The 23,392-nt window shown below is 39.0% G+C and overlaps 2 protein-coding genes across 3 annotated transcripts; both read left to right on the top strand.

Moving 5' to 3' along the window:
• Positions 1 to 1,601: 1,601 nt before the first annotated feature.
• Positions 1,602 to 4,984, top strand: LOC130083501 (uncharacterized). Of its 2 annotated transcripts, XR_008806845.1 has the most exons (7): positions 1,602 to 1,726; positions 2,434 to 2,511; positions 2,635 to 2,653; positions 2,905 to 2,956; positions 3,072 to 3,144; positions 4,658 to 4,707; positions 4,826 to 4,984. XR_008806845.1 is itself a non-coding variant. In XM_056248540.1 (6 exons), the coding sequence occupies exons 1-6, from the start codon at positions 2,388 to 2,390 to the stop codon at positions 4,883 to 4,885; spliced, it is 378 nt and encodes a 125-aa protein (XP_056104515.1). In that variant the 5' UTR covers positions 1,736 to 2,387; the 3' UTR covers positions 4,886 to 4,984. The 2 variants fall into 2 exon arrangements, 1 of the variants encoding a protein (XP_056104515.1); XM_056248540.1 differs by lacking the exon at positions 1,602 to 1,726 and having other exon boundaries at positions 1,736 to 2,511.
• A 7,597-nt stretch (positions 4,985 to 12,581) lies between these two features.
• Positions 12,582 to 19,492, top strand: LOC130083470 (uncharacterized). The gene is made up of 4 exons (XM_056248498.1): positions 12,582 to 12,660; positions 16,412 to 16,708; positions 16,790 to 16,963; positions 19,182 to 19,492. Exons 1-4 carry the CDS (start codon positions 12,606 to 12,608, stop codon positions 19,490 to 19,492), a joined length of 837 nt encoding a protein of 278 aa, XP_056104473.1. The 5' UTR covers positions 12,582 to 12,605.
• Positions 19,493 to 23,392: the final 3,900 nt, after the last annotated feature.

Raw genomic sequence — 23,392 nt, 5'->3', positions numbered from 1 at the left:
TGACAAACACACATAAGTATGGGAAGCAAAGCACACCCAAAGTGGGACGAAACGGCGGGGTGTTACAGAGTTCGCGCAGCGCGGACATGTAGCTAATCTGCGTGGCTCAATGGACCGAGACGCGCGAGCGCGACAGACTCGACAGCGCAGGGAGGAAGTGTTTGCTTGCGCGACCTAATCTCACCAGCGCCGCGCTGACCAATAAAACAGCACATCCCATACCGAAATGTACTAAATTACACTAAAGAAAATCGAACATTCCATAATATGCGCCTAGCCATTTGACCTCACTGATTTCCGTTAATAATAGCAGATGTTTATGGGTCCAATTTAAACGAATAGTGCCAAATGCGCTGTTTTATTGGTCGGCGCGGCGCTGGAGAGATTAGTCATTCATTTATTTGTTTCCCTCTGAAAATCCACTCTTTTTCCCCAAATGAATGCAGCTGGAATTAATGCAATAAACATGTTTTTTGACAAAGATTTCAAATTGTTTGTTGTCTATAACCTGTATCAGAATCAGATTCGCAATGGTGCGCCCAAAGGCATGGGTTGAAGACACTGTCAGTGGCGTCACGATATGCAAATTTGTTTAAATTCATACCGACGTAATCACCATGACCAAAATTGTCCTTTTTTTTTTTCATTGAATTTTGAAGAAAAAAAATATAGACCTACCTACCGACCCTTTTTTTTTTTTTTGCTGTTACTGCAAACCAAAATATTTTTAAGGATGGCCTCACTGCACATTTTACAATGTTTATTTTTTTTTACAGCTTTACCTTTAATGTCCACTTCTGAAACGTCCAGTACAGCTGGTAAGTTACTGATAACACCTTTTCTGGTTATTCTGAATTAAAATTGAAAACGTGATTCAAAGGTGATTCTCCTTGCAATTTGTAATTTATTTTTATATTTGTATACTTAGTTTCCAAGTCAAAACTGCCAAAGAGCAAAACAAAGAAAACCACACGTAAGTTCATCCACTCTTCCTCATTGGTAAAATCACTAGGCCTATGTTGAATTAAAAAATATATATGTGGGATCCATTTACTCAACCAAGGCTCAACTCTACACATGTAAAGTTTCCAAACGTTGAGCAGCATGAAAGGTCTCAACTTAACTATGATTACACTGCTTTTCTTAATGTTTTACTGTTTATAAATTGCATTCGCCAAACATTAAAGTTCAATAGGCTAATGCATCTACATTTTGTGGCTCGCATTGACTCTGCCGGTTAACAGAAGAATGTCATAAGTTACCTAGTACTTAGATGCCAAATTAGTAAGCTAATGGGAAGTCACATGACTCAAGATGAGACTGTATTGCTTATGAGCTGAACGCTCTCTTCTGTAGCATCATAATTTCATTCGAAAACATTTGAGTTCATTTTGGATTGGTCTTCCACATTCCAATTGTTTGTTTATCATAGTTACAGCTATAACTTTAAAGATTTATGGCAGTCTTTGTTAAAAAAATCATTTTAAATACACCCTATAATGTTCTCACTGAAGTTTTAACAGCAACGTCCACTCAAAGAGCTTCACCAATGGAGACAAAAACAGGCAAGTAAAGTTTAGTGTTAAATTAAAATACGTACCAAAAATTGAAATTCTTTCATAGTGTGTTTATTATAACTCATATACTAACTAATTCTTTTGTAATGTATTTACAGCAGTAATAGCTGCTATTTCCACTACTGAAACCCCAACATCCACCAGAACTGGTAACTTTACTGAATATCAGTAGAACTACATTTAAAAAAAAGAAGTTTTTTGTGACTTCATTAAACACTGTAAAGGCCCATTCACACTGCACTGACAAACGCCCAAAAAATGGCAACAGACACTTTGTTGGGTTTTGTTGGATCAGTGTGTTACTCCTGTTGGCGCCTGTCGCCTCTGCCATTGGTCAGCTCTTGTTTTTGCCGATTTAACATGTTGAGTGTTTGTCGTATAGTGAAATGTCTGAGAAGTGAAGTCTTTAATCTGGTGATTGTTGGCATTGGTCGCCGTCTTTCTGTGCGGTGTGAATTGGCCTTAACACTGCTGTGTATAATCATCATGCTTTGGTCAAATGTGATTTCATTTGAGGTCTTTTCTGATGCAGATGCTCCTAATGTTCACACTTCAACAGATCAAACTGACCGTCCAATCACACCACAGCATCCACAAAACAATGTTTTTTCCTTTTCCTGTTGTGCTTCCATTTTAATTTATTTGATTTAACTGTTGCATGAATTAGATGTTCTCTTTCTAATCTCTGTAAAACATTTACATGCACACAACAAAAATTAAATCTATATACATTTTCTCAATCTTTTGCGTATCACTTCAATTGTCAGGAAGACTGACATATATAAAACAACCAAATTAAACTTTACCATAATGCACATACATAATGTATCAAAGTGTTGGTTTTGTTTTGACACAGGCTTATTGATTATAGTTCTGGTTTCCACTGGTGTTGGTGTCATTTGTTCTGGACTCATCTACCCATGCTGGTTTGCATGTAAGTAAAGATTTCAAACGTGTTCTTTGTTTGTTCTGTATGTACTGGGTTATATGTTGTTCAATATAGAATTTATCATGCAAGCTAAAACGGAACATATAATGCTCATTCATTGTTTTGTAGGTAACAAAAGAAGACATCGGTAAGTTGTTTCATGCATTCAACTCAGTAGTCTGAATTATGACAAAGAGCTTGTTCATGAAGGTTAAATATTCTTTTTATATAAAGTGATATGACTGTTTAATGCAGACTACTTCTGCATTGCATGAAAACATTCTCAGTAGTCTGTGATACAATATCCTGTTGTATATTTTTGTAACCTAGGAACTATGAGTGTAAATGTTTAGCACCTTATCTGATAAATGTATGAAAAGATCAATATTTGATTCTTAGCAATAAAACGAGATCAATAACATCAGATGTACCCAATCAAGGAATTGGTATGGTGAGTATTTGTGCAATTACAATCTTTAAAATAACAAGGTAATCAATATTTATAATACCATAATGAGTAAGAATGGCTGAAAGGGACAGCTATATAATTCATTAATTTTTTTTAGAGTTGTTCTGGACCTGCAGAGACATATTCTCTGATCACTTCTGTACCAGCCACATCTCAGCCCATCTCTGTAGGTGAGAGAACATCATTCTCAGTAAATTATATCAGTTAAACAAAAACACGATATAGTGACCACAGCTTCTCAGAAACTAGAACCATTTCCTCTTTCAAGTCTTCAGCATTATTAGCCACATCTTTTCTTAAAGCTGCAGTTCTAGCGGTTAATAAACAGAACCGCATGCGTCTCGTGGAGGAACATTGTAGCTGGAGCTACTTCTCAGTTTAGAGTCACGCAGGCCTGGGCTACTCCGCAGCGGTAAGACCCATACCAGTCTAAAATAGTCTAAAATAGTAACAAACACTTACTATAGGTGTACCGTAGTGATTCAGGATAAGACAAAAACACGGTTTGGAAAATTGATTCATGATGTACTCGCTTATTATATAAATTTAGTACATTTTGAACACAAAAAAAGTTGAGGACTGCAGTTTAAAAGAACAGTTTCATGACAAAATTAACATAATTTATTCACTTTCCTGCTGTTTCAAACCCATAGAGTCTTTCTTTCTTCTGTGGAACACAAAATGAGCTATTTTTTTTACACTGCCTATACAGTAAAATCAGCACTTTTAAAGGGCTGTCGAGCTTCTATAACTCTTTCAGTCTTAATTTAAAGAACATATTCCCTTACGGTTTAAGGGTACATTTAGCCTACAATACAACAATGTGCTAAAAGTTTTTCGTGTAGAGATGACAACAATGTCAAAAAGATCCCCGTTCACACGGATCCGAGAAAACATCTAAAAACGCTGTATTATGCTGCCAGGCCAGTAGTTGTAAAGGTTACTTTGTAAAGAAACAGTATGCGCCTATAGACTGAACGACGTCACCGTTGTCACAAATTAGCATTTTTACACATAGACAGTAACGGTATCATTTTCAAAAACTTGAACTTTGAAATCCATTTAATCCATAATCCATTTCAAAAGTTTGCTTTTTCAGGCCCCCAAAACATGTTATGTAAATGAACAGCCAAAATGTGTTTAAACGGCTCCTTAAAGTGCCCCAAAAACCTCTGTAGTCCCATTTAGTCACTTGTTAGCAACTGCCCTTTTTCAAGACAAGAAAAATCTTCAAAAGTTAAAAAAAATCCAAGGGGGTTTACTGACATATAATGTCATAAATAAAATGTGAAAAAAATCTTGGGCTTGTGTAAACCAAAGACCTTATTTCAGGCATTTAACCAAAAACCCATTTAAAAAACATTTGATTTTCATTTCCGGGTTTTGGCGACAAAAATACAAAAATTCACAACTCAACATTTCCTCACTAGTCCAAAAACAGCATTTTTGATGCTCACATGTAAGCATTGAGAAACTTTGCCCACTCAATCACAATGAGCTCATACGGAGGAAGTGGGACAAATATTAAATTCATCACAACACTGTTGCACAGAATGAGTCTGAGAAGAGATCATTCTGCTGCATGTGCAAAGTGTCAAAGCTTAAAATACATTCAAGTTTTATGACAAAGAGCTTGTTCATGAAGGTCAACAAGGGATATGACGCTTCTGCATTGCATTACAGGTGTTTTAGTCAATAAACAACAGAAAGAGGAAAATACAACGGAAAATGAGGTATGTGTGAACACGTCACACCACAAACCCACATAATCGAATGAGACGTCCATCATGAACCGAATGCCAAGACATTTATCCTGTGTGTCTTTTCTACTTTTCTGTTTTATTCCTTAAGAATGTTTACCACCTGTACTGCACAATTCCTGACGAACCAGTTCACTCAAAGGCAGGATGAGATCAAGTCTACAGTTGGGGGAATCACTGATGAGCCTCTGTTGTTTCATTATGTAATGTTACAGTATTATATCCATTATAAAGCAAGTTATCTTTAATTGCAGAAAACAAATGGTGCTTACTTTCGTCATTCAGTGTTAGTGTGGAGCCACTTATAATATTGAACTTAAAATATTAAAAATATTATTACAATTTATTTTTAACCATCCCTGTCTGATCTAATTTTAATTGGTGGCTCCTTTAAGGCTTGTCACCACTAACGTCCTTTCATTTTTTATTCTTTTGGTGTTGTTTTTGTATTCTGTTATCTGTTATTATTTGTGTATTGTGTTAAGCATTAAAAGAAAAGAAAAAAGTATCAACAAAAGTATCAACTTTGCCAAAAAAATATCCATATAAAACCGTTATACACAAGACATTGTTTACTTACAGTTTGGGTTGTAGCTGCTGTCAGATCCAATCCGGTGTCATCAATCTATGCATCCAATAGGCTACAGTTGAAAGTTCATATTTCAACAAAAGTTTTAGTGCTAACTCTCCACACGGTGCCTTCCTTTAAAAAAACGCAGTAAAATGCTCTGAACAAACATAATTCTTCGACCCGATCCAGGTAGCCAATAAAAATAAACCATCCACTTGTTCCTGTGGAAGGTGTCCTTCTGAAGTCTGTACAGAAACGAAAATGCTGTTTAAACATTCTAAGCAATGTTCTTTTACTCGTCCTTGTCAGTAGCGCATGGAGTAGGCTACATCCTAAATTTAAAGGGTAGGCTATCTGTATATTGTATCTATCTACTGTAGACAGCGTGAGCTATTATAAATGGCTTCCATTTGCTTTTGACACGACGCGAGTCGCGACGTTTGTGTCTCGTGAAGACAGGTGTCAGCCGAGAGAGTAAAGGCCAATTTATACTTCTGCGTCGAGTGTACGCACGTAGGCAACGCCGTCATGAGCATTTATACTTCTGCGTTTAGGTCTGCGTTGCTCTGCAGTACAGCGCCGAAACGCTAGTTGGCGGCGGAGGGTTTTAATGTTCCACTGTGTTTAGATTCCTCGCGGCAAGAAGAAGAAGATTCCTCGCGGCTGTTTTGAGTTTAGGTTACTACAAGCAATGGCGACTGAAAGAGAGCAGATCATGTTGGAGTTGGAGCTTATCGAGGTGGAAAAGGTAAATTTTTAGTTTTTTTAACAGTTTCGCTGTACTTAGAATTTAAAAATGGCGGGCGGTGCAGAAGAACACGCCGGAAATGCATAGGAGGAAACGCGATGCTACCAAGCCGACCAATCACAGATCTTGCGGTCTGCGTCGTCGCGACGTGTAGTTACATTTTTGAGGAGGTGCGCGTCAGGTTACGGCGAAGGGTACGGCGTATGGTAGGCGTCTGTGCGTATGCTACGCCGTACCTACTGCGCGCACCCGACGCAGAAGTATAAATTGGCCTTTAAGCGCCAGCTGTGGGCGGGGCCAGGGCCGGATTAACCATTAGGGCAACTGGGCACTTGCCCAGGGGCCCACGACATCTAAGGGGCCCTGGGCGGAGTGGCAATCGGGAGAGTCGGGAGTTTCCCCGGTGGGCCGGTAGTGTTTCGAGGCTGCAAGGGCCGGTCTGATAAAATGTATTTTAGAGAACGGTGCGTATATTTGCACTAAGTGCCTGTGTTTTTACCAAAAAGACGCCCGTCACGGAATAGCTGCAGTGGCTTAGGTCGTAACGCGTGGAGTGCTTGAATGCAGCTTTTGATGTGCTCGACCCGAGTTCGAATCCGCCTTTTGCCGAACTCTCTCTCCCTTTTCCCAACACATATGAGATGTAAAATCTATAACCTAACATAAAGGTCTCAAGCGTTATATTTTGCCAACGAACTAAAATCGAAACCATGATATGGCTTTGTGCCTTTATAAAACAGCATAAGACTTTAAGAATAGACATCCTGTTTGTGCTGCGTGATTAAAAGAAAAGTGCGCTCTTTGCTCATGCGATCAGCATGGTTATCTGGTGTTTTCTCCTAAATAAAAGCTCAAGGGTTTATTTCTTGCAAGTGAAGAAATTAGGACAAAAGTATTTTAATTTTCCTGTATTATAGTGTAATGTAGCCTAAAATATACTTTTGAAATATTCATTTTCATTTATATAGTACATTTTATAGGCTATATGGATTTTACGTCATAGGAATAATTATATAAATCAGTATTACATTATTATAATAATTGTTTGGCATCCTAAAACACCAGTGATGATGTAATGTAGACTTAAGACTCTATATATCATAACTAAAAAGATGTTTGAGCCCTCTTTATTGTCCTGGTACAAATCAATGCTTTTTCTATGTTCAATGAGCAGTTCATGGGTTGAAGCTAATTTTGATCTCTCAAAGAGCACGAGATTGATGCATTTAACCTTAAAATGTACAAAATTTTCTTGAGGGGGAGCATGCCCCCGAACCCCCCTAGAGGCACAGAGGTCCACCCAACATAGTTTTACAAATTCCCATGGGAAAGAACGACCATTTATGAACTTTAATCTAGCATAGTACAACAAAGTTCCTTTTAAGTCAGTAAAACTGTAAATGCAATATTAAAATGGACAAAATATACATTTGGCTTGCCTAAGGGGGGCCCTACAAGACATTGTGCCCAGGGGCCTCTGAACTCTTAATCCGGCCCTGGGCGGGGCCTATGGTCCGATGATGTAAACCGATTCGTTGATGTCTTGCAGTCATAATGCAAATATATTCGCCCATGTGACGCCAGATCACACAATATCATAATTAAATTAATAAATGCTTTGTTTATACTGAGGACGTTTTAGGCTATGAAACAAAAATCAAATTTGATATAATCTTGTCATGTCATCTTGACCCTTTAACTGTAAAATACTGTCAAATATATGGGTCTTGGAAGTAAAAACAATGAATTATCATAGATTATCATGAATTATATGTATTTATGGTGAAAAACAGTAAAAGGACAAGTCCCTGAGTGACATCTCTTACGATTAGGCCTGGCTTTTATTTTATATAGATTTGCTTATTAATTTTTGCTATGAATAATGTACATTTAAGATGTTTTGTGTTACATTTTAAGTTATTTAGTTAATGTTTATTGCATTGTTTTAGTGTATTTGTGTGTATGACCCTGTGCACCGTTTAAACATGAGTATTGGCTGTATTTTATGGACAGGTCACTCTGATTCATCATGTGACTTTCTGTTTTACCACCTGTAATATCATTGTTGTTATCAGTAGGCCTACATTTATCATTACAAAATAAAAGCTGATTTTGGTAATTCAAGTAAATTGGTATACCATTAATTGAATATTATACATTTTACAAAATATAAGCACCAATATGCCATACTGTAAACAAATACTCTCACAGTATTAGTTAAAGTGATTTTATTTACATAAGATGGCTTTACTTTGATGTAAAGAGATAAGGCAAAACACATTCTAAAACTGTTGTTGACTGTTATAAATATCATCTATCATCCTAATCCAGACATCACAAAGATGATTTTGTCACTGAAGACTGCTAATGATGCTGAAAATTCAGCTTTGATCACAGGAATACATTTAATTTTAAAGTAGCTATATTCAAATAGAAAACAGTTATATTAAATTGTAATATTTCACAATATTACCGTTTTGTTGTTGTTGTTCTATTTTTAATCAGATAATTGTAACCTTGGTGAGCATAATAAGAGACTTCTAAAAACATTAAAAAGTCCTGTCGTTCCCAAACTTTTGAACTGCAAAGTATTTGTGAAACATTAATAAAGTAAAGCGTTTCTGATATGTACAACGTTTTACGATATGCTGTAGTATTGATACCAGTAGCCTGCTATAATTAAGGTGGTATTTCCAAACTAAATGGACTCTGTGACGTTATTGAATTCTCTTTGCCGATTCAGTGGCGACCTCTACTGGTGAAACTCTGAAAACAGCCACAGAATCTACAGCTCCTGCCAGGTGGAAACATCTCTTTTATGCTTTTCTTCACTTGTTGCACCTCTTGTTGCAGATTTTTTTTTAATATGTACAGAAATAATGATACAATATGTTGGCTGCTGTATAGCTATTAAATAAATATATTGATCAGCAAAGCCAAGGCAGAATCTGTGGATCTAATATAGAAATAAGGGAACATATCACACCCACCGCTGGTTTAAGCAAGGCGTAAAATTCATGCATGTGAAGCTGTGACCAATGACATCGTCAAATTTGTGCTGAAAAGGTTGTCAACAGTAGATGGCGAGTTTGATGCAGAAAGGAAAGGGCCGACTATGAATTTTTAGCTCATAGTTAAGCTCAGCAGCCATTCTGGATCTTCTCTACAAGCAGATGCAGCAAAAGAGGCTGCATACAAGATTATGCAAATGGAAAGACAAGAAAAGAAAAAAAAAAGAACTCAGAAAAGAGCTTGAAACTCAAAGGTTTGAATTAGAACGGCTGCAGATATAAAAAAAGGATCTAGAGTGGTGCTTTCAAACTCAGTTCCTGGAGTGTCACAGCTCTAGGCAAGGCAAGGCAAGTTTATTTATATAGCACATTTCATACACAATGGTAATTCAAAGTGCTTTACATAGAAGAAATTAAAATAATCAAAACAAATAAGAATAATTAAAACAGTTTAGAATAAAAAATAAAATAAAGTAATACTGGTCCACGCCAATTTGGGTCACAACTTCTTTTATTTTTCTCTCGGAATCGTTCCTGATGCATCCCTGGCAAACAACCCTATTTTTTGTTAGTATCCCTAACTGCCTGATTCACTAAATTCGGGGATCCCCTATCTGAGATGGAAGAGATTGAGCCGGTTTACGGTGCCACTGGACCTCTAGCCCAGGGACGTACTCTGCTGGGGTGGTGCTACACCAGTAATGCCCAGCGGGGGCCCCGTCTGCTGGCGTTACCCTTAACGACGCTCTCAGCGACTTATACTCTCAGCAGTATAATTAACTTACTCCTTCATTCGCCTCATCGGAGTGAAGACTCTCCCGCTCTCCTTCAAAATCTCTTCCAGAGATTATAAAAAAGTATATAAAAAGAATAAAAAGCAGTAAAGCAAAACAGTCGGACGAACAGTGGCACAGTGCTCATTCAGTAAATCCTAATGATCTGAGTAATCTGTTAGGTTTATATTCAGTAAGCATATCTCCAATATATAACCCATTGAATGATTTATATATAGCTCTACAGAGTTTAACTCCAACTAATCTTGTTGGATGCTTCTAGTAATCCTGAAAACCTTGATTAGCTGGATCAGGTGTGTTTAATTCAAGGGGGTAATCCATCGACCGGAAGTTGAAGCCGGCCGGGTGCCGCCATGTTGTAGCAGAACTTCACTTGCGTTAGCATTTCCATTGACTCCCATTCATTTTGGCGTCACTTTGACAGCGAATAACTTTACATCTGAGGCGTTTAAAGACTCCATTTGTCCATTATTTATTTCTAAAGAAACACGACAATGTATAATGGGCTCCATTACCTTCTATGTTACATTTTGGCCCCGTAGAAACAGTTTTAGTAAAAATAGGCTAACGATTGCGTCATTACCACTCGACTCTCTGTCGCGCTGTACAGAAATTACCGTACAGACAGGAGGAGAAGCTCGCAGGCAATCGGGGGGACGCCCCGTCAAGGGAGAAGCCCATAGATAATGAGTCCATAAAAGCAACGGAATTCTTACTCCTGCTCACTCACGCCAAAGAACTCTTTGCTCAAGTTCCCCGTCTCTGCAAGATTAACGTTGGCAATTTTCACGCACAGCTACTAGAAGATTAACGTCTGTCAGCCAGGTTGCTCACGTCATCAAGCTTAGTTTGAGTCGGTTTGAGTCTGCGCGTCAGGAACGGAAGTGCTGAAAAATCGCTAAAAATGGGCTTCAACTGTCTCAACTGAGTTCCAATGAGATGGCTCTGTCCACTTCTTATACTGTCTATGGTTTAATTAGGTCTGGAGCCAAAATGTGTAGCTGTGGCCCTCCAGGAACCAGTGATTTAGAGCAGTGGTTCTCAAACCTGTCCTGGAGGACCCCCAACACTGCACGTTTTCTTTGTCTCCCTAATCAAACACACATGATTCAACTCATCAGCTCATTATCACATAGTGATAGGTTTGAGAACCACTGATTTAGAGGTCGCTCTAGTAAAATCATATGAAGAAATAAAAGAAGAGACAAATAGTCAGTCAACAGAATGAACATGAAAGTCAGAGAAACGAAATCTCCCCTACAACACATCAGCAATACAATGTTGTCCAGTCAACACCTCTCAGTGAGTCTCACCTTGCTCAAGCAGTTCAGGACAGCATAGCCATCAACAGGTCACCCATACCTGAGCCCACGTTCAGCAGACCCAATTTAGTTTGTGGACTGGAAAGCCACATTTCTGTCTCTTATAGAGAGGGCATCTCAGCAGCTGATGAAATCTATTATTCAAAAAATGTGAGTGGCTCAGCACACAAATATCTTAAAGGCACCAGAGTGCTAGCTCACAGGCAAGCCATTCTAGGTAAAGATGCTGAATCTTATGCTATTCTAACACATTTAGGATAGAGTATTGTGGGCTGCTCTACACCAGGCATCAATGAGTCAACAGAAGTCAGTTTTTGCCACAGAATAGCCACAAAGGAGATACCAGCTTTGACACCTGTGGAGGCAATCCGTGTACTTGAGTCAGACTTTAAGAATGTCACAGCAGATGACAAGACAATCTCTCAAGATGATATCACGTTTCTAGACAATCTCAAAGAAGGCATAAAGAAAAATGCTCAAGGACATTATGAAATGCCTCTTCCGTTCAAACAACGACAATTCTTACCTGACAACAGAGAGCTTGCCAAAGTCAGACTCAATCATTTGAACAAGAAGTTCTGTAGAAACGCGAAATACAAGACAGACTACATTACTTACTGTGCATGAACGACGTCATTGAGAGAGGTGATGTAGAAACAGTGAATGATGATGGAACTGATGGTGAAAAGTGGTACATACCTCATCATAGCATCTACCATCCAAAAAAAGCCAGACAAGCTATGGGTCGTTTTTGATTGTTCCAAGAAATTGAAAGGTACAAGTATTAATGAACATTTTTTGTTATCAGGACCAGACATGATAAACAATATCACAGGTGTCCTTGTGAGGTTCAGAAGATATCCTATAGCTGTAATAAGTGACATCGAAAAAATGTTCCACCAGTTCCATGTCCAAGAAAATGACGGGGATTACTTGCGCTTCTTGTGGTGGCAAAACTAAAGCCTCGTGCACAAAACAACCAAACGTTCCCAATTGACTTCCATAGAATGGAAAAAAAATGGAAGTCAATGGCTACTGTCAACTGTCTGGTTACTGACAATCTTCAGAATATCTTATTTTGTGTTCAACAGAAGAAAGAAATTCATACAGGTTTGGAACAACATGAGGTTGAGTAAAGGATGACAGAATTGACATTTTTGGGTGAACGGTCCCTTTACACGATAGATTGAATCGTTTGAAGACTACGCAGTGTGCACGAGCGCCAACAGAACACTGTTTCCTTCCGCTGTTCTAATGCCTGTGGCCCAGAACTGCCCTCCAATACTGCGTGAATACAGCTGAACATGTGGTCTTACACGTTCATCTTTATAGTTCTGACTGCACAAGCATTAAATGGTTGTGGTCTAATGTGTTACTTCCTAATTCACCTGTGTGAGTCTCGTTTCTTTTCTCACTCTCGCTGTAATGGAGTTGTTCATCTTCATTGCTTTTCAGCTTCTTATGGAGGTTCAGACTTACAGTAAGTGATCTTTGTCATTTAATTATTATTATTATTATTATTAGACTTTATTGTCCACCTTGGTGGAAATTTGTCTTCGACTTCTCCAAACATATATGCATCAGTGACACAACAGTTAAAATGACAAAATACACACAGTTTAAAAGAATGACACTACCACCGTCAACATACAACAACAGAAAATGGAAAGCAGCGCAGCCGATTAGAAGTTATATAAAACACAAAGACGCTTTCAGTTTAAATTAAGTTCCTGTATGGCATGGGGAATAAAGGATCTCTTATAAATGTTCCGGCTCGCCCTTGGGACCCTGAATCTACGGCCAGATGGGAGCAACTCAAACTCTGAGTTGAGTGGGTGTAGGGTGTCTGCTGATATCTGTCTGGCCTTCCTGAGTACCGCCCTATCATACATATCCCCAAGCTGCCTTTGTGACTTGCCAATCAGCTTCTTTGTTATTAGGCCCTGGGACATAAACAAGAATAATGGTGATTTGCCCAAACTCCCGCGGAAGGTAAAACGGCCTGATAGATACAGACAGCAGCTCATAGTCTCTAGTGCACACTCTCTTGAGTACTTTGAATTGTGAAGCCCAAGCGCTGTCAATAAACATACAGAGTCCTCCCCCGATGGATTTTTGAGATGACACCTTATCACGATCTGCTCTTATAACTGTAAATCCCTCCATATCAATGCAAGTGCTGTCCTCGTGAAGCCATGTCTCTGTGAAGCAGAGCAAATTACTCCTCCGAAAATCCTCATCAAACCGGAGACGTGTTGTGATCTCATCCAGTTTATTATTTAATGATCTGCCGTTTGACAGAGTTATGATGGGAAGCGGGTGTCTGTTTCCTCGCCTTCTCAACCTGTTACGAACGCCCCCCCTCGAGCCTCTTTTTTTCCTTTTCCTACCTTGGGCTTTTCCATGAGGGGTTGATGATACGTGATTTAAGTCCACAGACACAGCTTTATTCCGTAGGGCAAGAAGAAAATCCCTCGAGTATGTAATCAGTGGCGACGTTCGTTCACTTCCTTCATTGTTCCCGGCTAGGGCAAAGTTCTCTCTAACGACAGCATATAGGATAAAAAAGATCACCACTGCGCGCAAGTAATCCATTTCCATGTTGCTTAACTCAAGGACGTGAACAAAACAAAAGTTTACAACACGATTAACGCCGAAAATTCACCAACAACAAACAAACGAACGGAGAAGCACAGGGTCAGCAGCCGTGCCGCGCCCCAATATTCCCAAAAATTAATGTTAATTTAACACTGAATGTCCACATTTGTAGTGAAACAACGTTTTTCTAAAATATTTCAGCATGTGTGATCAGTATGTTTATGTTTTAGTAGAACACAGCAGACACATGAACCTCTGCTTTTAGGAAGTTTTACTTTAGCCAAGAAAATTTATTTAACTGATTGCAGTAACCTCATTAATTCATTAATTGGAATTTTGAGTCACGTAAAAACCATATTTGGAATATCCACTGCACAAGAGAATTCATTTACATCTGCACGTTTATATAAAAGTTATTCTTTGGTACTACTGTATATATGGTGATAAAAAGCTAGAATCAGGGGAATGACATTTTTGAAGAGCATGAAAAAGTGACAAATATGATTAAAGACCCCCTTTGGTGAAAATGACGTTTTTAATGTTGTTTATGTCTATCTGGGGTTTATAATTTTAAGACAAACCATGTGCAAATTCACCAGCCAACAGTATTTTGTCCTTAAAACTGCAGTGAACCAAAGAAGACAGTCTCAAAAACACAATTAGAAACCACCCATTTTCTACCTTCACAAACGTAATGAATCCTGTAAACGTGCAGTGCGCGGCTTTTCCTATTCTATAACTCTGTGGGCATTTTACACCGTGAGAACAAAATAAATCCATAGCTGCCAACTCTCACGCATTGGCCGTGAGACACCCGCATTAGATTGGTTTCACACGCTCACACGCCACACTCCCGATTTCTCACGCTGAAGTGTCAACCCGGGCGGTCAAATGCCTGGAAGATGAGTTTATCTATATATCTACCTGTTGAGCCACTCGTGATCGACTAGTTATACCGCAAATTCGCTAAAAATCTCCCGTTATCTAGAGCGAGCGTGCATGCGTGACAGAGATTGTGCTCCAAACCGCGTAGAGCGAGCGAGAGACGCGAGAGACCTTGCGCGAGCGAGACCCCGTCCCCCCCCCCCAGTCAACAAATCTCACTCGTCTCTTAAGGGATGAAATTATTAACTTAAAATCAGTTAACCTCTTGCCCCAAATGTTCCATTAATTTGGGTGCTGCTGCAAAGACATTTATTCAATTCAATTCAATTCAAATTTATTTGTATAGCGCTTTTCACAATACATATTGTTTCAAAGCAGCTTTACAGAAAGTGCATTTCAGAAATGTACATGGAAGAATATAGTTAGTTAATCATCATGTATTAATTTAGGGCATAACATATCGCCGGCGTTGAGTCGTCTCTTCACAGGCGTCGAGTCGTCTCATCGCAGGTGTTGGAGCATCTGAAGTCTCCGTGAGAGGCTGGATACAAAACTGGAGCTGACGAACGCTATTTACCTCGGGACTAGCGTCCCGAGATAACAGCAGAAAAGCAGATGGGAAATAATTAGCGTAGCTGCTGTTCATAATATTAATGCAGTCGATCTGATTCAACAGTGTTATAAAAGGTAAGCATTATGTGAATGCTTGGCTGAAGAGATGCGTCTTTAATCTAGTTTTGAACTGGGAGAGCGAGTCTGAGCCACGAACAGTATCAGGAAGGCTATTCCAGAGTTTAGGAGCTAAATGTGAGAACGCCCTCCCTCCTTTAGTGGACTTAGATATCCTAGGAATGACCAGAAGCCTCGAATTTCGGGATCTTAAAGAACGCGATGGATTGTAGGGCGATAGAAGGTCCATTAAATACACAGGAGCTAAACCATTTAGGGCTTTATAGGTCAGTAGTAGTACTTTGTAATTGATACGGAACTTAATAGGTAACCAGTGCAGAGATGATAGAATCGGTGTTATATGATCATATTTTCTTGACCTAGTAAGAACTCTAGCGGCTGCATTTTGGACTAACTGTAGCTTGTTTATTGAAGATGCAGGACAACCAGCTAATAAAGCATTACAGTAATCTAGTCTCGAGGTCATGAATGCATGAACTAACTTTTCTGCATCAGAAACAGATAGCATGTTACGTAATTTAGCAATGTTTCTAAGGTGGAAAAAGGCTGTTCTTGTAACATACGAAATATGATTTTCGAAAGACAAGTTGCGGTCTAGTATAACACCCAGGTCTTTTACTGTAGTCGATAAGGTAACAGGACATCCTTCTAAATTAAAGTTGTATTGTAGGAGATTTTGTGGGTAGTTTTTTGGACCAATAAGTAATACCTCAGTTTTATCTGGATTTAGTAGCAGGAAATTACACGTCATCCAGCATTTTATATCTTTAAGACATTCTGTCAATTTAGATAAGTTAGTGTATTCATCTGGTCGTGATGAAATATATAATTGAGTGTCATCAGCATAGCAGTGGAAATTAATTCCATGTTTTCTTATAATATTACCAAGTGGCAGCATATATATTGAGAATAGCAGAGGGCCTAACACCGATCCTTGATTTATGAGTTTAAATTTGTTTAAAAGTTTAACCAAAACATGGACCATGATTGGAAAAGTATGCATGGAAAAGTGGTCAGTAAGATGTAATGTAGGGATTGATCTGTTTTTGTTATTTCAGAATCTCCTGCTGTAAAAGTTTTTCCAGATGTGCTAAGAGAGTCCAGCTCAGTGAAGATGATCTGTGAGACGCCAGCAGATGTTACAGTGAAACAGTGTCATTTCTACAGAAACCGTGAACAGGAGAATAATAAAGTCAGTCCATCATGTAAACTCGAGCTCACTGGTGCTGAAGTGCTCAGATGGGCAGATGTAAAATCACCTGCATCAGTCGACATTTACTGCTTCTACATAATAACTGAGAACGGGATTAATAAACCATCACCTCATTCTCCTGCTGCTACAGTGACGGTTCTAGGTAAGAGATTTCACTGCTGTTCTTTTGCCTTACAAACTGTTATTGCAATGTTTTTAATAACTCTGGATTATTTCACTTTAGGTTCACTTCAGAAACCCAACATCAGTGTTAATGTTGATGATTTCCAGATCAACATAACCTGTGAAATACCACTTTCAGTCAGAGCTTATTTCCCCTGTAGTCTCTATACTGAGGATGTTCTTCTGCACACACGCATCTCTCAGATTCAGAAGAGTCCGTCTGGAGAGAATCATTGTATGTTTTATTTAACTCAAAATGAACTCTTCACACGATCAGTGAACAGCAGAAATCTGAGCTGTGATTATTACATCAACACTGAACCTGAGATCAGATCACCGCGCAGTGACACACACACCATCAGAGGTGAGGACTTTTTACTGTAAACATTTTTTAACATATGAGCACTTTTAATCAGAGACAAATGTATAGTTCTTAAGCCAATAGGATTTATGTGGGTCATTAGAACATGAAAGTTTGATCAATAAAAGAAAAAGGAACACCTTGCCTCTAGAGATTAGAACGGCCCCTACCCTGTCTGCCAAATCTGTTAAAAATCAAGCATGCGTTAGTTCAGGCAGGCCACGTCAGCCAAGTTCGCATCAGCTGATAGCCAGCTGTTCATGACGTGTTCCAATCAATGTCGACATCTATCACAGCGGCACATATAAACTCCCATTTCTTTAGCATTTCCTCCATAGCATCGCTGCTTGCATTAAACTCCCTCCTCCAACCCCAACTCCTCCCACGAACAGTTTTGTTTTTGTTTTTCCTGTACAGTCATACATTGCAAGCTTTATCATGTATTTGTATTTTTACAACTCATGTAATTGAGTATTTCAATATGCATGCATTTACTGGTTCTGTTCTGTACCCCAGGGGGGTTTGTTTGACTTGCTCTCCCCGCTCTGTCCAGGCATAGCAGCATGGACAGGCGTAGGAGTTTTTGCCCAGAACAGAACCATACTGCCAACACTAACTGTATGCTATAATTGCAATACATTTATATATACTTGGTAAAGTGGTCCAACCTGTTTTCTTTAGCATATTGATCTCTTTTCTCAGGTTGGTTTTACTATATTTGAGTCTGATAATGTTTTGCTACTCGTGTTTTAAGGTTGCTCTTAGCTTTGCTGCTTTTATTTGTGTTTTATGTGTTATGCAGGTATTATTTTCTTATTATTTATATGGTTGTTCTCTAAAGCACTTTGGTCAGTGGCTGTTGTATATGTGCTATATAAATAAAATAACCTTGAAATTGTAGGTTCTTCTCAGACAAACGCTTTACCAGTGTGACTTCAGCAAGAGAACTATCTGATATATTTAGGCAGGAAGGAAGAGTCGCTTCAGCTGATCATGTCAGAGAGCTAGACAATGTCCGACACATCTATAGAAAGAAGCTTGTTTCTGCACATCTAATATGAAGGTGAGAGGAGAAACGGCAAGCAAATTATTTAATATTTTAAAAGTTTCTTTGCACATTTTTATTGGGCCATTCCTGTTCTGCAGCACTTCTTGAACTTTTTTTTATCAATACACAAATGAATACACTTGTATTGAAGTAGAAGTATCTCAATTTAATATCTTTCAGAAATATGCTCTGATCTGGTTAAGTCAAGTCAAGTCAAGTCACATTTATTTATATAGCTCTTTTTACAATACAGAGGGCCCTATCATACACCCGGCACAATGGAGCGACACAAGTGTTTTCTGCTAGTTTCCGCCTGACGCAGTTATCATTTTCACGTCCTGTTGTTTAAATAGCAAATGCATGTGCGCCCATGGGCTGCTGATCTGAAAACGATGTGTGTTCAGGGCAGGCGCATTGTTGGCACATTGCTATTTTGAGGCAACTGAAACAGACCAACAAAAACCTGGTCTAAAGTCAATGGTGGAAATTTTTTTTAAGAGCGCGTTAGTAATGTGCGCCTATAGGTGGGTCCACAACGCACGTACACTCTGCTTATTACACACACATGGATGCGCAGCAGCACACAAACATGCAAATATTACAAATAAAAGGATTATAATGTAAAAGATTATTATTGTGCACATAAGATGGTGGAATCCGGCTTGTCCCGTAGATGGTCTGCTTGCACGCTTTAACCTCGCGCACGAGCATACCTTTTTCGCTCTGGAGACGCATTCTTTCTTTCCATATCAAATTCCATCATGTGAACTGCAAATCTGCCTGGTCGCAAGCGCAACTGGCATTTAAAGGGAATGGGAGATGAGACTCTGATTGGTTTATTGCACGTAAAGCCCAAAACACACCCATTACTCATTAAGAGAATAGGGACAACCCTTTTAGACCATTTTCCGTCATTAAACTAGCAAAAGTGAATTCGGATAGGCCCTACGCCCTAACTGCACTTCTTTTCTTTTTTTTCAGAAGAGTCACCTGCTTCTATTTCTAGATGAATACATTATTTTTTTCCCCGTTTTTGCTCATTAGGTCTTCCTCAGGCCAACTTAACAACATCTGCATCAGTTATTAAGGAAACAGACACCGTTCAGCTGAGCTGTGAGAATACTGAAGATCTAAAGATGGAGATGTGTGTCTTTAACATAAATGGAAGAGAAAGTTTCTCAGAACTGAGCTCATCATGTCAGCTCTCACTCACTGGATCTCAGATCAGTATTTGGTCAGAAGGTCAGAGTTCATCTGTGAGAATAACCTGCTTCTACATTGTGAAGAAGTCACAAGTTCAAACACCATCTCCTCACTCCGATCCAGTGACAGTAACAATCCAGAGTGAGTCTTGAGATTTATATATTGATAATGTTTAAAAATGTATTGATGTGTTACATCAACACAGCTGGTAGGTTAAGTTACTGATAACACTTTTTGTTGTTATTCTGGATTATAACTGATTCATCTTGCAATAAATTATTTTTATATTATTAATTAGACCTCCAGTCAAACTTGCCATCCAGCACATCAGAGGAAACCATGTGTAAGTTCATACACTCTTCCTCAATGGTAAAAGTGACTGTAGAATTAATATGTTGGATTTAAAAGTCAGATTTAAAAAATATAACAAACTGCCCTGTGAAAGTTTTCACAAATCAGAAAGACCAAGTTAACCACTCAGGGAAGGGTTAACTGACCCAAACTGACTTGTGAAAGTTTTCACAAATCAGAAAGACAAAGTTAACCACTCAGGGAAGGGTTAACTGACCCAAACTGACTTGTGAAAGTTTTCACAAATCAGAATGACCAAGTTAACCACTCAGGGAAGGGTTAACTGACCCAAACTGACTTGTGAAAGTTTTCACAAATCAGAATGACCAAGTTAACCACTCAGGGAAGGGTTAACTGACCCAAACTGACTTGTGAAAGTTTTCACAAATCAAGCCTAATCTAAAACAAGTGTGTTTGTAAACCAGCGGTGTGTGTTTTTTTTTATATAATTTGGTATTATACATTGTTAAACATGAAAAACGCCAATTTTCCACATTCCGGTCTAGCGGACTTAGCGAACTGTTTACAGACAAAAGCTTTGCTGTGAAAAAATTCACAAATCTAGAATGTCAAGATGACACTGGGTTCAGGTTTCTAAGTGACCTACTTTTGGAGCTATACCCAATTTAAAATTAAAATTCAGAAAAAAAAACACTGATTTCGGACAGGAGTAACCCTTAACACGAATTCACAAATCACGAATAACGAAATGAGATATTATTTGCATGTCTACGACACCGCACTGCGGGACCACAGCTAAAATAAATCAGAATATCAAACCGCAAACTATCTTTACTCCGGTCAAATACCGTGAGTTTCACAGGAGAAATAACAAAACGGGAGGGGGGCGGGAGATGGGTGTGAAATACGGGAGACTCCCGGGGAAAACGGGAGTGTTGACAGTATGGTTTATATACAACTAATCAACTCATCTCATTTGGTTCAGTAATGTCCTCATTGAAACCTGTACCTGTAAACCTGTACATATTAGTAAGAAAAAAGGTATTTTTGTATATAAGGCTCTGTAAACAACAATACTGTCTTGACGTTTGCTTTAATACTGGTAAACTGTCTTTACAGTTTCAACATCAGCTACCACTGCACATTTTACAACAACCATGAAAACCTGTAAGTAATTTAGTTTGTAAAATCAAAATAAATTATTCTTATTACACCTTGAATGATGTGATAATTGGTATATTTGCTGCTGATAAGCTGGCTACTGATAACACTTTTTCTGGTTATTCTGAATTAAAGTGAAAATGATTCCCTTCTCAAAAGTGATTGTTATATTTGTAGACTTACTTTCCAAGTCAAACCTGCCAACCAGCACAAAAAAGAAAACCACGTGTAAGTTCATCCACTCTTCCTCACTTGTAAAATCACTATACAGTATGTTGGATTCATAGTCAGATAAAAAAAAATATATGACTCACTTTGTGTCGATCACGTTTGTTTACACACTGCCTCCGAAACTTTCGTCCGTCATAAAAAAATCAGATCGGGTAGGCCTACTTTCTGCGTTTTTCCACATCCGTAGCAAGTAGCTATTTTAAAGTCCCCATGAAATCAAAATTGACCATACTTACTTTGTTTGCCTAAATTGATCGTTTTGTGGTGAACAATTCATCCATGCAAGTCAATCCAAAAAAATAAAAATTTTGGCTTCGTAATCTTTAATCAAATTTTGAAAATGCCCCTCCCCTCTGCATTGCAGGACCTTGCCCGATGACGTAGGCTTTACGGTTTGGGTGTCTGCTTAACATCCATAACCACGCCCCTCCAACTGACAGTAGACAGGCTGAATGAAAACACCTACTTTTCTAGATCCAGTCAGGTGCTAGTTGGAAAAAAGCCACGCCCACTATTTTGCCTCATTTAGTATTCCGTTTCTCTCGGAAATACGTCACAACACTGGAGAAAAGTCGTTTGCAACTTCCGGTTCACGGGGACTTTAAGGGCATTAAATAACATAATTCGAGCTACATCGACAACTTTGAGGGTGAGTAATCTCTCATATCATGCGAAATCCGACTAGCGAATCAGTTTCTAAAATTGTTGTCTCGTTTCTGAGAAAATGAATTTTATTAAAGTTTGGCCTATAGTACACTTCGCTATAGAACGTGCTATGTGGAGGTAAAGACACTAGGTGTGTTCGACATCGGCTACGGCTGGATGTAACCGATCGGCGAGAGTTGCCGCGTGCAGGCGGGGAGGAGCTGCAAACGGAGACGTGAAGTCGGACACTTTCTGGTTCCCGTAGTGACCGCTCACGTAGTGTTTGCATACTTTACCACAGCTGAAGTGAAATAAATGCAATATTTGCCACATACACAGATATTTTAGACACATTTTCATTCAATACTTTAATCCTTCATACAGCATCTGTTTGAACAAGAATAAAGTTCAAAATCAGCCTATATCAATGAAGTGGAGTAAACGTTTTTTAATCAGTTTTATTTTGATAAATGACACAATAATGACAATATAACATCGCGACTACATGGAAAGACTGTTTACTGTTATAAAAAACTGATTTGTGAGCTTTAGTAGAACTAAAGGTGTGAGAATAAACACGAAACGCACGTGATCGTTGTCATGCGGTGAATCCGGCGAATCGTGGAACAGCTGTCGTCATCAGAGCTTGTGCAGCTGCTCTTGAGAAGCTGCGCTGGCTGAGTCCTCCGGCTACTCTCGAAACGCTCTCGCGGTACTTCGATTGCATACGTCACAGTCATGTGGCGTCGGCGCTGCATCAAGTCGGACAAAATTTCTAACCGGCATGCACTGTTTCAAGTCAGCCGCCGATCGGTCTGCGCAGAGCTGCATGAAGTCGAACACACCTACTGGCTGAGATTCTACCGGAAATACGTCAGCAGCGTTCGTGCATAGAGCCTATTACCAGAGAATGTCTAATAGGAGAGAACTGGCACTCTCTGGTTACTTCCGGGTTCTGGACTGGCTGCAGTAACACGTCTCTGTCCATGCGGGGGAATGAATGGGAGTCTATGGAGTTTCACCCCCAGAAATCCACTTTTCTCAGGATGTAATTTTTTGTCAAGTAATCTGAAAGTTGCATTCAAAAGGGGAGACTAAGATAATACACTCAGCTGAAAACTGCATTTTTAAGATCACTTATCTGTTCTAAAAATCCGTTCAAAAATGTGATGACGTCACATAATAGCAGAATGCTAGCGTGTTCCGGCCAACAACGGCCTAACCTGTAAGAAATCGAAAGGACATAAGTACTCATTTATTCGACTTTTGGTCTATAATCTATATTGAACTTGTGGAATCAACAATAAAATCTATGTTGATTCAACGACAAGCAGGAGAAAGAGATACATTTAGCCGTCTAGCCCCATAGACTCCCATTCATTCTGCACTCGCCCGCGATCACCTCCAGTGGAATTCTAATGGAACTGCAACCAAGATGACACACAATGGGGCTAATAGGAAGTGCCAAGGCTTTCCGTAGACGGGCTTTACTATTACCTAATCTGGAGCTGTTGGTGTCACGTGTCGCGACGAGCAACAGCCAATGAATGATCAGCTTATCACATTCACAAGACTTTTGTATTTTGTAACCGTTGCCAAACTACAACACGAGCAGGCAGCTGCTTTTTCACTTGTTTTACTCACCTGCAACTCAATCTGTAGCACAGACAATCCCTGCTGCCCGCGTGTGCTAATTCATCTTT

This window comes from Rhinichthys klamathensis, unplaced genomic scaffold (genome assembly GCF_029890125.1).
Source record: "Rhinichthys klamathensis goyatoka isolate OS25496 unplaced genomic scaffold, OSU_Roscu_1.1 h1tg000056l_1, whole genome shotgun sequence".
Taxonomy (NCBI): Eukaryota; Metazoa; Chordata; class Actinopteri; order Cypriniformes; family Leuciscidae; genus Rhinichthys; species Rhinichthys klamathensis.
The sequence above is the reverse complement of the archived record's forward strand: the minus strand, read 5'-3'. Positions and strand labels throughout refer to the sequence as shown.